The 13,096-nt window shown below is 35.9% G+C and overlaps 1 protein-coding gene across 3 annotated transcripts in view; it reads left to right on the top strand.

Annotated features, from left to right (window-relative positions):
- Positions 1 to 13,096, top strand: part of USH2A (usherin) — a 363,259-nt gene that overhangs the window by 207,986 nt on the left and 142,177 nt on the right. For all 3 annotated transcript variants that reach the window (XM_079297512.1, XM_079297514.1, XM_079297513.1), the window contains one exon: positions 3,758 to 3,937. In XM_079297512.1, the coding sequence (XP_079153638.1) occupies positions 3,758 to 3,937 (180 nt within the window). The remainder of the gene's footprint in view (positions 1 to 3,757; positions 3,938 to 13,096) is intronic.

The following is a 13,096-nucleotide window of genomic DNA, read 5'->3' as shown; positions in this document are numbered from 1 at the left end:
CCAGGACAGCAGTAATTTACACACCGCTGACTCACAGGAGCTTAATTCACCTATTTACAGGGGTGCTCAGAAACAGGAATGCACATCTGCTAGGGAGTCCCTTGAAGAGTGTCCACTCAAAACCATCCTGAGCCTAGATACTCACCACCTAGAGTGCTCTTAGCACTTTTAAACAGCGATTTTGAATGCAATATATGTATTCATGTGTCTTTTTAATGCAAGCATGTTTTATTCCTTGACTTTGTTTCAACTATATGTGACTTTTAAGTATATTTATGGATATTCTTTAGCCCTCATTTCTTCATATGGATCTTTTCCTGAAAAACTGGCATACTTTGATCTGGTAGAAACTAGGAATAAACTGGAAACAGCAGAAGTATTTCTCAGTTGCCTTAGGCAAAGTCCCTCAGATAATTTTGGGGAGATATGGAGAACTGAGCAGGAAGGCTAGCAAAAGAACAAAACCATAACTGTGCAAAAATATGGAAAAATTAAGGAGCTTAGGGAAGCCATTCATGTCTGCAATATACTTAGGTTTTTTAAAGAGGCTATAGAAAATAGTGTCTCTGAGCTCTCTGCTGTTGGGATCCATCTTTTTTGCAAGTGTTTGCATGCCTTAAGTGTTCATGGGTGAGTCAGATGTAGGGGTTTGTTTTCTGCCCCTTTAGGTTGTTCATGTTAACAGAATCATGAGGGATTCTTGCTTGTTGGGGTACTGGTGTCTGTTCATGGCAGGAGTTACAAGGCAGAAATTAGGAGCTGTTTTGGTACAAACCACTTTTCTGAAGTGGAACAATGTCTCTTAGGACTTGACCACTGTCTGAGACAGCTGCTGTTTACATCTGCAATGGACTTGCCAGTGGGCTACAGTGGGACTTGTGAGCAGGATGGAGAGAAAAACACCCAGGAAAATTGGAAAAAGGGAGGCCTCATCCACTTACACTCACAAATTGGGTCCACCCTGAGGCAGCCTGGGCAGGAATGGCACGGGATGATATGACAGGGTTATCTCTGTATCGCTTTCTGTCAGGCTGAGCCTGTGTGTCTGCATTTTCCAGCCCACTGAAAGCACAGTTCAGGCAGTGAGAAGTGGCAAAGCTGCATATTGCAAGTCAGCCACAGCAAGACCTGCATTTTAAAAATATCCTAATATTTTACTTGCCAGCAGCAGTAAGTTCCTTGTCTGGGAATTGGGATAAAACACCTTTTGTCTGTGTAAAATTTGGGCTAGGAAACCTGCAAGTGCTCTTTAGCTTTTTATTAGAAGCATTGAAAAATTTTGAGCTGCTATGTTGTCTATCTCATTGTAAATTTGCAAGTTCATTTTTGAGCTGAATAAAATGGTTATGTAATTACATACTTCTCCTAATTATTGAGTAATTATATACTTCTTATAATTGCCGAGTAATCACTCTGCTATAACTAGAATTTAATGTTACAACTAATTGTATAATTACTGTATATTAATGTTGTTATCCAGGCAACTTGGAATAGTGTGTTATCCTTTTAATTCATTTTCTGTTACTCAAAACTGTATTTTTAAAACATAGTATAGTTAGCCATTGGAAGAAAGATTAATAATGGAATAAAAATATCAGCAGAGGAAGTACATGGTTTTGTGCCAGGCTCAGGTGAATGAAATAAAAATATTAGCAAGTTAAATCTGTAGTGTTGATAGAAAAAGTTTCATTTTCACAAGAATTTGGCATATATAAATTGATGTTAGACAAATTTCCTTTATGCTTGAGGTTTGACTCTAGCCTATGTGCTGATCTGTTAGCACAGTATTTTTAAACTTTTCCACACATTGCAGGTGTAATGGTTGAAAAATGGATCTTTTTTTTTCCCACAGCCAGCTGAGTCCTTAAGTGTTTAATGTCCCTAGGACCTTAAGAATGTATGTGTCAAATATTGTTGCGTGATCTTCACAAATAATAAATCACAGACATCACAAGAGCTGTGATAGATAATAGGAGACATGTGCTTTGTTGGATTGTATCTTCTCCCAAATCACACATGGGGACAGTTTCACGAAGATGCAGGAAGAGGGTTTGATATACAATTTAAAAGCTGAGATCAAGTAATGCAGATGCATTTTTCTAGTGCTGGTTGAATAGCCTGAGTACATAAGAGTAATCTCAGAAAAAAATAACTTTGCTTCTGCAGGGTTCTGTATGTGGAATGTGTGAAATGTAGCTGTTCTTCTTGCATGCAAAGAAGCTTTGCCTCCAATGCTATACCTAAAACAGGGTCTCTCAGATAAATTTCAGTGAAATCCAAAATGAATCCATCAAGATTCATGAAATCATTCAACCTTCATGCTACTGTAGTCTGAGTGGTCTGGTGCTATGGTAGGGCACAATCCAGGTAGAGTTTGAGCAATGAGGATCTAACAAGGCAGATTTATAAAAAAGAGTTTTGCACACCTGTCCCTCTGCCCAAAACCTCAAAAAATAAGCTTTTTGTATGTTACAATAGAGTAACTGAAAACACCAGTGCAGGTCATTACACCAAAATAAAGGAAGTACTCAGATTTGTACCCTAAGTGAACCAAATTTTTCACAGGAATCCCCAAATTAGAGGAAAATCCACATCCTTTATGGTGGTAAAATGTAATGTGAGCATGACTGAAATGTACTGCAAATGCACCTTAATGCACATCATAGAAACATGGAATATTTAAAAAATTGTGTCTGATCTAATAGCATTTCAGTTTTAATTGTTCATTTGAAACTTGCATCAAAATGATTAAGTCTGACGAGTGTCCCTTAAAAATTAAAAGATTGATTTTCTGCTTTTTTTGTAATTCTGTCTTACTTAGATTTTATAGAAGACTCAGATGTAAATATTGAATCTTCTAGCTGTTACAATGTCATAATTGATTTACAGTAGTTTTATAGTCTGTTTACTCCCATTCTCATACCTGTGCTCTCAGACTTGTGCAATTCTGCTGTTGTTTCTAATACAGAGTTTTCATTGACTTCAGTGAGAGAATGGAATCCATGGAATGATGGATAGTAATAATAATATTAATAGTTCATATAGCACTTCATATACTCAAAGTATAACATGATATTTTAAGTGAGTCATCTTGGCTCTGAGATATGAGACCAAAGTCTTTATGAAGTCAAAAAAATTGGGTAGAATATTGTCTTATCTTAAGTTTGAGATCTTAAAAGGATTGCAAAGGACATGTAGGTTGCTCTGGTGTCCTCTGATGATTTCAACTGATAAACTGAGTACTTCAAATCCTTGTTTCGTCTTTGAGAGAACTGCAGGCCATGCTGGAAAGCCTCTGTTACTGCAGATGACTATTTGTTATGCATGCAATGGAATTAGCTTATTAACTTCTAAGTTAAGAATTTTTCTAGCAAATTCAAAAAGTTTTGCTAGTCCTTCATGGCATGGTATAAGAATTATCATTTATGTTTCAAATCTGCAAATATCACAGAACTGTTCTGGAACTTCTGATTGCTGTTACCAAACAATCAGTTTGCAACTGTTTGGTTCATGTATTGGTTTGTTTATTTTCCAGGATTTACAAATACAGTTTGCCACAAACTGTTGGCAAAAGGAGAAGAAATTCTGAATAATAATTTTTCTTCCTAACACACCAAAAAATTGTGTATGTTACTGGTATAAATGGCAACTCTTTATTTGAGTAGAAATAAGACTTGGTTCATAAAGACAGTGAATTGTAGCAGATGCAAGGTCTGACGTTTGTTCTTTTCCTTCCCCTCTTGTTTTTCCATAACAGATAATGCTAATTATTCTATTGTAAGTGATACTCAGATGTTGTGCAGCAGCAAGGAATTCAATGTATGGGTACCCATTAAAGGACTGATTCCATTTTCTAACTACACAGTACAAGTGAATGCATCCAACAGCCAGGGCAGCTTGATAAGTGATGCTATAACCATAGTCATGCCTCCAGGAGGTAAGTATGAAAAAGTGCTTTTTCTGTGCATGTAACAATTACACAAACACTCTGTTCAACAAAATGTTATTTATTATCGCAGCTGAGGGCTGAAGTTCAAAAGAATGTTTGTAATAGTAGTTCTTACTCACAAAATTGTTCTTTTTGGCTTCTAATTTGTCACTTTGTTCCATTTAAGAACTAGAAAATGAAAATACATAGTTGTGTAGTTAGCATATTATGGAGGTGAGAAGTGCATTATGTACTTCATTTTTTTTCTGAGAATGGTGGTGTATTCTGGCATGGAAAGCTAATCTAACCCAAGAATATAGAGAGCCTCACCTGCATTTTGTAATCTATTTTAGAGTAAAAGTTGTAAATGCTGACAAGGAGCACTTACTGGATAGACTTAGAGAATTTGTTTAGTAATAGTAATATAAACCACTGGCAATATATTGAGCCAGAATCCACAAAATAATGTAGCTGTAAGAAAGTCAATTACAATGTGCTGATTTACAGTGAATTAGGCTGTAAGCCAGTTTGGATATTATCTTCATAACAATTTGAAAGAAGAGAATTGAGCAGATATGCCCTAAACATTGATTTATTTTGTGACTTTGTTATTGTTTGGGTTTTTTTTTCAAGAAAGCTTGCATTTGTAGCTGATGTAGATGTATACTTTTGCATTTGCTTTTCATGGACACCTTAGCTAATTAGTTTAATGAATTAAATGAATGCCAATGGATACAATTAATTTAAGGCAATTTTTAATTTTTAAATAAGAGTCCAACAACACTTGTTTTTGAGAGTGTGTGGTATAGCTGTTGAGGAAAAAGAGTGTAGAGGGACACACAATTTGAAAGCAAAAGAAAACAAAAGCAAAAAAGAAAAAGAAAACAAAAATTATAAAACCTGCAGCTCAAAAACACAGACTTGAAACAACTTGCTTGAAAACAGATGGATTTGGTTTGGGGACTTCAGAAAAGCAAGTAAGTGCAATACAGAGTTTTTATGACAGATTACTGAGGAACAAGGGAAAAGTCAATTCCCAGCACATTTTATACTTTTCCAATCGGATTGTCAAGTTGCACCTACTATTAACAAATATACATTCTCATATAATTATAAAACTGATCTGAGTTTTACTGCTCATTTAAGACTGAGAAGTAAGACACTGATATTTCTAGCTCCAGTGTCACATTTCAATTTTGCTTAGTAAAATTTGGTAGTGAAAATTTCAACAAATGACAAAGTAAAGGATCTTTAAAGATAAGCAAGGATGTGCACAAGTTTATGACAACCATTAAGATACACTTTCTTTCATCATTAGATTGTTGTTGATTACAATTAGAAAACTTATAGCTTTGAAATTATCTTTTTTATGACCTTGTGGTAGTTTAAAAGCAATACCTCATTGGTTAAATAGGTTTTAGTTCATGCTTCCTTTTAGTTAATGATCTGAAAACATATTATCCTGATTTACACATAAAATCATGCTGAAAAGCATGTGGCATTCACTAGGATATGTGTGTTTAAGTAGAATTAAATTAGCAGTGAGAGTTATTAAAGAAATCTTCCATACTATTGTCCAGTGGACTGTGATCTGTAGAGAAATGAATAATAAATGAAGCAGTGCATATGAGAGAAGTGCTCTCTCAAAAACTGTGTTTTCACTATATGTGTCCACATGTACAAACACACGTGTGTATCTGGGACAATATATGTTTGTTTTACTATGGTATTTATTATAATGAGCCTTTCAGTGTTCTACAATTCCATTGCATGCTAAATTGTGAGTATAATGGTAATTTTACATTGGGCATTTTTCAGTACCTTCACACTTTCTAAATCATTAAATGAAGTCTAGATGCTACTTAAATAAGAAAGAATTTTATTTTTTACTTCAGTGGCCAAGATTTCACTTAGTCAGAAGTTTTGTTAGACCAAAAAGTAAAGAAGATCTCATTAAGTGCAGAAGCCCAGCCTTTTAATGAGTGTTAAAATGTAGGATTCTCTTTGAAAGGATACAAAAATACCCCACTATTTAAAAAAATCTACACTGTGGGGAGTAGTTCATGGGGTTTGATGGAAGATTGTCTAGCAGGGAGAGTGATAGAGGACAAAGGAGTATTCTATTTAGAAGTTATTGCTGATCACTGTTTTACCATCATGATACAATTTTTTTCCAGCATGTGTTTCTTTTGTTCTTTTTTTTTAGCTTTAAAAGACATTGCACACAATATCAAGCACACAAAATCCTTAGTGTTACCTGATTGAATGTATCCTAATTTTTTATCAGGCTGATTTGCCATGCTTAAAGTCAACACTCAAAAAAACTATCTCAGAAATAAGGAATTTATTTTATCTATGATCTCGCTTAAAATTGCAGTGCAGGTTCAAGAGTTCTTGGAAAGATTAAAAAAATAAAAACTGAATCCAAATGTTAATCCATAAATATGAAACTTTCTTTTGACCCTTACCCTGTAGTGGTCTGGAGTTACTAATGGGGTTAGGATTTCAACTCTTAATGGGACTTGGTGCATTAGTGTTTGGTATGCATGGAATTCAGCATTCAGTTTAATAAGTGGTTGACATTGGTGATGTCCCTTAATTTGCTTAAATCTAATTGGCTCTTTTATCAGTCAAACCTGTATGGATTGGCAATTGATCAGAAAGGGTCAGCCATGACTGTGCATGTACTTAAATGCTGGAACCACCAGTTAAAGTCACCACTGTTGCATAATAAGAAGCTGAAACCATGAGAACAAATGATCTTCAGAGTCAGAAAGCAAAAGAAAGGGGAGAAGTTTTTCAGGATGTTCAAGTTCAGAACAAAGGCATTATGGAGTATATAAATTTTAAATACACTGCTTTTTGCCTCAAGACTTAAAGCTTTTTTTTTTTCCAGATGAACTGAAATCTTGTCTGAAACTGTCTTTGTTACATCAAAGAACTGCATAGAAAGCTAAAAGAGATGGAAGAAGCATAAAAGGGCATAGTTTAAAATGATTAGTGACAAATTTCATACTGCAGAGGTAGAAGTAAATTTTTTTGAGTTCTGTATTTTTTTCCAAAAAGAATAAATTTGTTCTATTTATCTTGTTCTAAAATGCTTTGGTAGAAGCTGTAAAAAATAATATACTAGCCAGTGCTTCACATTAATTTGAGGATGCTAGCCATTAAAAGATCTGGAAAACAAATTGTTTTAGAATTAATTTAATCAGATAAATGAATTTAAATGTTAAAAAGGATATAAAACTGCAAAAGTCTGGGAGAAAACCATTTGCACAGAGTTCTTGGTTATGCATTTTTCTCCTCAATATGTGCTATTTCTGATGTAGTGGCACATAGAAGACCCCATTATTTTAGAAATGCTTTATAATAAGGGATGGTGTGCTAGTAGAAAGGAAATTTGCAATCACTGCTGATAATAGCTTATACTGTAGTTAAATCCATTTATTCCCTTCCCCTTGCCACCAAAGCCTGAGTATGGAAGGGAATGGGAAGAAGATGGGTTCTGTTGAGTAAATAGATGCAAAAAGGACAGGCTGCTGCTCTGATGGGAAGCAGGAAGGTGGAGTCTCAATCATCACCTACAAAGCAGGAAAAAGGACTGGATTTCCAAGTCATGACAAGAGGTCTGAAGACTGTTGTGGGTGGTAATTCTGTGTCACATATCAGAGTTGACTCCCTATGAATTCTTGTACTGGGGATTACACACCATTAATGTGGTGCTGATTTATCTACAGAAAAGAGCCTCAAAGAACTGATACATACTTCCTGTGTAAAACATAAGATACTCTGAAAAAAAAATCTTCCTAAGTAGTGAAGTACCTCTTAAACCCTGCCATGATTTATTATGTTGTTCGATTATGTGCTCTGTCTGTGGTTTGCAGAACATAGGAATGTCTAGTAGGGAAATGTAAGTTTTGCCTTAGACCCTTAAGCCCCTGCCCCTTGCAGACCCTTGTTTCTGTATGGAATATTGCATGACTCTGCCTTGGCTTGTTCTCAGCAACAAAACTTGAGCCTACATCCCTGTAGCTGTTGATGTTTGTTCAATATCTACAGGAGATGGTGTCCTGCAACCCAAGGGTTTCAGCCACTGTTAGTTTAAATCACAGCACTTCAGAAGTTGGATACTGAACCTCATCACAGGACCATTGATCTAATTATGCAAACAAGTAGGAACCACATCATGCAACTTATATTCACATCTGAAAGCGTTTGCTCATGGAAGTTGATCACTGAAACCAGCAGGCCTCCTTAGAGGAATGAATATTCAATCAAAAAAGCAAACAAACTGATGCTAAGTTGGAATTATTTAGAAAGAAAAATCAAACTTGAATATGCTAGGATTTTCTCTGTGAGACAGATTTGTTTTCCCATATTTCCTACTATCACATTGAGTCACGCCATAAAATTTGTCTTGAAAGAATGTCCTCTCTTCAGATTTCAGGTATTTGAGACATCACTTGTTTTTTCTCTTTTCCTTCTCCTCCTCCTTTTTCCCTCTCTCCATTTTCTCTTTAGAGAGAATTCCAAGAAAAGAATCCAAGAGGATTCTTTTGTTCTATATCTTCTGTGTTAACAAGAAGTTCTTAGTGAAAATGGTGGCCATATCTTTTCTACAGGTACCTTGCAGAGAGACCAGGATAGAGTAGGGAGAGGGGAAAATGCTCTCCTGCATCTCACATCAATGGCCTAGCTAATTACAGAGTGTCAGTAGAAAGTTGTGTAAATTGCTCACTCCAGTTCTTTTTGTCCAGAATGATGATTTCATGGAGATATAAGGGTAAGATTCCAAAAGTGCTTGTGTGGAAAACTGGGAGTTTTTCTGCTGAAGCAGGAATTCTTCTCTAATTTTTGCCGTATTGAACTGATTTTCATCAAGTACTACTTTCTTCTTTTATTCCCCTCTCCCAGGCTGTTCAGCACACCTTTCAGTGAGCTCATACTGTGTCCATTCTTGATTTTGAGTGAGTTTTGCATGTCAAGAGATGAGAGAAGTCTCATTCCTGACCAGCTATGTCTTCAAACTCTGGCAGCTGGAGGAACAGAGGTGCCCTCTTTGCTCCTCACTTTCCTAAACTGCAGCCAGTTGGGGCTCAGCCTAACTCCAGACATTATAAAGGTTGCTTTAAATTGAAGCTTAGTGTAAGTCCCTACTCATAAAACTGAGGAGTTTTTCCAGCAGGCAATGACACTGCAACTATGTCCTTTTCTTCTGATTGCCTCCTTCCCTTTGCCTTTTGGGGCTGGGCAGATCCATAGTTCCAGCTGTGCCCTTTCCATGCTCCAAACACAAAGCACCTGCATTTATCAGCTCCTCAGTTCCTCTGTCTCTTCTAGAGCAGCATGAAGCAGCTGAGAAAAGAAGATCAAACCAGCAATTTTAGTTGCCTGGAAGAACATGGATGTGTTTTGCTTGCTTAGGGAGAGCCAGATGAGCCAGGGGAAAGCTCTGCAGCATCTAATTGATCGTTCATAAGCAGGCAATTAACCTCACTGAAGAGGTCTCACTCACTCAGGTCTTTCCAAAACCTTAGCCCTTCCATGAGATCCAGGCTGTACTTAAGAACTGTTAGAAGAAATCTGTACTAGGGAAGATGCCATGCTGAAAAACTACAGCTTGGTTGTACTTCAGAAATACAAAAGAATATATAAAATTGAAAATGGACTGCTGTGAAATTTAGAGGTAGCTCATTTAAAACTATTACCTACTATCACATTAACCAATTTCAGACCAATTTCAATTGTACACAAAAAAAGGACATGATTTAGGTGAAATGTGCCAATTGTACATAATCTCAAGTTTATTCATGCTTGATGGTTTTTTACTTTTAATTTTTCTTTCCATTCTGAGAAAATCTGAACTATATTTTTCAGAGCTGTAACTGAAGTCAGTAATGTTTGTATGGTAAGTTAGGCTCTGTCAAAGGAATTTTGCAATAAAATGCTGTTGAAATTTCTGGTGAAAACATAGAGAAGACATTTGAAAAATCACACCATTAATTTTGTCTTTAGAGCCATTTTTTCAGATATATGTGAGTACTAGGAATCTGATCAATTTTTGTGTTACTGTGCTATGATGATTTGCACTGCTTTTCTAAAATCTTCATATTTTTACACTTTTTTTTATGACTTTTGCCCCTGTATGTTTTGGAATAAAATTTCATTTTCATTAACTGTCAACAAAGGCAAATATCTGTGAATTTTTTGTTTGTTCATTGGTTTGCTGGTGGTTTTTTTGGTCATGGTATTCTACATTTTCTGCACTTGAAGCATCTAGATTATGGAAGTTAACCTGGTGATCATAAAGCATTTCAGTAAAGTGAAAAGGTTTGACAGGGTTTGAAGGCTTTTACTCAGTTCAGGAAGTTTTGAAGTTTCTCTGCCTGCAATGAACTCTGTACACCTCCAGTGAAGTTCTGTCACCCTGTTATATATTTGTCATGTTTCCATATTAGGGGATAAAAAGCTTCATGAGGGGGAAAAATAAGGATTTTTTGTTAACTTGCTAATTAATTACATAAATGCACAGGAAATCAAATCACTGTTCTTTTCCTCTTTAGCTAGGGAAAAAATCAGAGATTATTTTTCTTAAACCTCATGGCATTAAAGGGACTTTGCTTTTTTTTTTGCTAATTCTGTATACAGTTAAAAATCACTCTTAGTAACTCCATTTTGGGAGTTTTCGCTGTAGTTTGGAAAAGGATCTGAAATTTAATTAAAAATATCTGAAACTTTATATCTGAATTCTTAACACATTTTGCAGAAAATAAGTAGTTTTCCTTCATACAGCCAATAATTTGTTCTGGTAATGTTTTAAGTTTGACCTTTCCCTAATTTTTATTAATGTAGCACTCCTCATTCTGTTGCATCTATGTTGTTAACTTTAGGTTAGTTGCCTGAGTACCTGAGAAAAAATAAGCTTCTTTACAAAGGCAGAAAGGGAGAGAAAATGGAAGTTGAGTGAGAATTAGTGACTAGTCACCACTTCTCTGGTGTTCCTATAATGCAGTGTTGATGTGTGCTACCCTCTTTCTTTCAACAAAGGCAACTATATGAGTCTTATAGCTCTTAATGGTTGATTCCTGGCATTTGACAGCTTTTTGCTCACTGTTCTTTTCTTTCTGAATGTTATTTTTGTGTCTGCATATATATGCCTACACACAAAAATGTACATGAAATATCAGTATATGCATGTTCATGTAAACATGATTGCTTTCTGTCTTTTTTATCTTTGGATCTCTATGCAGATCATGCTTATTCCTCTGACAAAGAAATGCTATGCTCTTAGATTATTCCAGCTGAGTAAAATGAGAAAGAGAATTTAATGTATTTCATGTTGCAGGGAGATATGTCCAGTATTGAATTATATTAATCCTTTCTGATTGTATACTGACCTATTTACTTTTATAATTTTTACAACTGTATCTGCTAATTCAGATTTCCAGTAGGCTTCTCAGGTGACTGAGGATTGCTATTCCCATTTTACAGAGTGAGACGCATGTGTTAGCAACAGAAGGTAAAATAAAATTTTATATTCCTTCTTATGTTGAAAAGTATAATATACATGTCACAGTTTGTCAGCCTTGTTGCTTGTCTCTTGGCTTAGGCTGGGGGATTGCTTCTCTGTGAAAGGTGTCCCCATAGTTTAATGCAGCCAGTGTGTACAGAGAAAATGCATGCATTCAGGTTGGCCAAATTTAGATTATTGAAAAATTTCAAATAATGCATATATGAAGACAAGAAGTTGAATAGATGGCATTATATAAAGAAAAAAATACTTCTCTTTTCTCTATTTTTCTTAACATTGTAGTTGTGAGTGCTGTTACATACTAAGTAGCCTTTTTGATAGGGTTATTCATAAGAAATTGATACTGCTGTCCAAAATACTCAACTGATGGTTGTAATCTGAATTAATCAGCTGTAAATTTTCTGTGTTGAGGATTTAGCCCTGTGTTTGAAAAATGAACAAAGGAGAGGAAGTTTCCTCTGGCTCTTTACTTTTTGTCAAAAGATTGAAGAAAATCTGTATTTTAAAGAGTAAGTATTGCCAAGGTATTTAGTTTATTTCGTCCTGTGATGAATGGTGCATGTATTTGGGTGTAAATGCTCTGGAATGTCTTGTGGCACAGAAGGCAGAACACATTCAGCCTGATTCAGGTTTGAAAAAACCATGATGGTGTTACAATGACTTTTAATCAATTAGGCTACCTGATTTTTGAACAAGGTGGCAATAGTCAAGGTCTCCTCAGTAAAAATATCTGTGAGCAGATAATTCATTGTTGTATATTGACACACTACCACCAATTCCAGTACATTTATGTATTCTTCAGTATTATCTAAGGAAATGAAGCCCAGAGATAATTCATATAAATAGTTTATTTGTTAGAAGTGTATAGAACAGGGTTCTAAGTGATGGGTAGCTACTTAATAATGCTGTATGAACATTCCTGTGTGGATAGCTTGGCTGTAAAAGGTTGTAATCCTTTTCCCCTATTCATCAGACAACTCAGCTGTACATTTTGAACAGATTATTTCTGTGTGGGAAGAGTCTGGCCTGAATTGCTTTTTATTCACCCTAAATATTAAATATTTTGCTCGAGTATGTAACACCTAGATCATATTTCTGTCAATTGAAATGCTATTTTTAGTGGGGAACAGTGATGGGTTGAAAACAGTCAGGGATTTTTGTCACAGTTAGGTGCAGTGGAGGTCTTACCTTTCATAGCTCTTCTCTGTTAGAATGCTGGCTGAAAAAAGATCTTGATCATTTATCTTGTCTCCCAGTTGCTGGGCAGTGTACTAATTTTTGGGTTCTTAACCAGGGAATGCAGAATACTGTCCATCTATCCTGTTGAAACTCTGCTGTTGGGTGTAGGGGGAAGTCTCTTTTTTTGGGGGAAAAGAGAGCAGGTGCTGTTGTAACATGGGGCTGATGACACTTCCCAGGCTGGGGTGAGGGAGTGTGCATGGCAGCAGCACAGAGGGCAAGAGGAGAAGGTGCTGAGTTCTGGGTGTTGATGGCTCTGGATGTATTTTGTTCATCAGTGCTGATGCTCAGCATGAGCATCAGAATGTGATCCTATTGCTATTTTCTAATACAGCTTCATTTATTGATACTGCAGCTGTTGGACTGTACTGTAACATGAAGTGACAGCCATAGCATTG

The sequence above is a fragment of the Erithacus rubecula genome (assembly GCF_903797595.1).
Source record: "Erithacus rubecula genome assembly, chromosome: 2".
Classification (NCBI taxonomy): domain Eukaryota; kingdom Metazoa; phylum Chordata; class Aves; order Passeriformes; family Muscicapidae; genus Erithacus; species Erithacus rubecula.
This window is presented reverse-complemented; position numbering and strand designations above follow the sequence as displayed.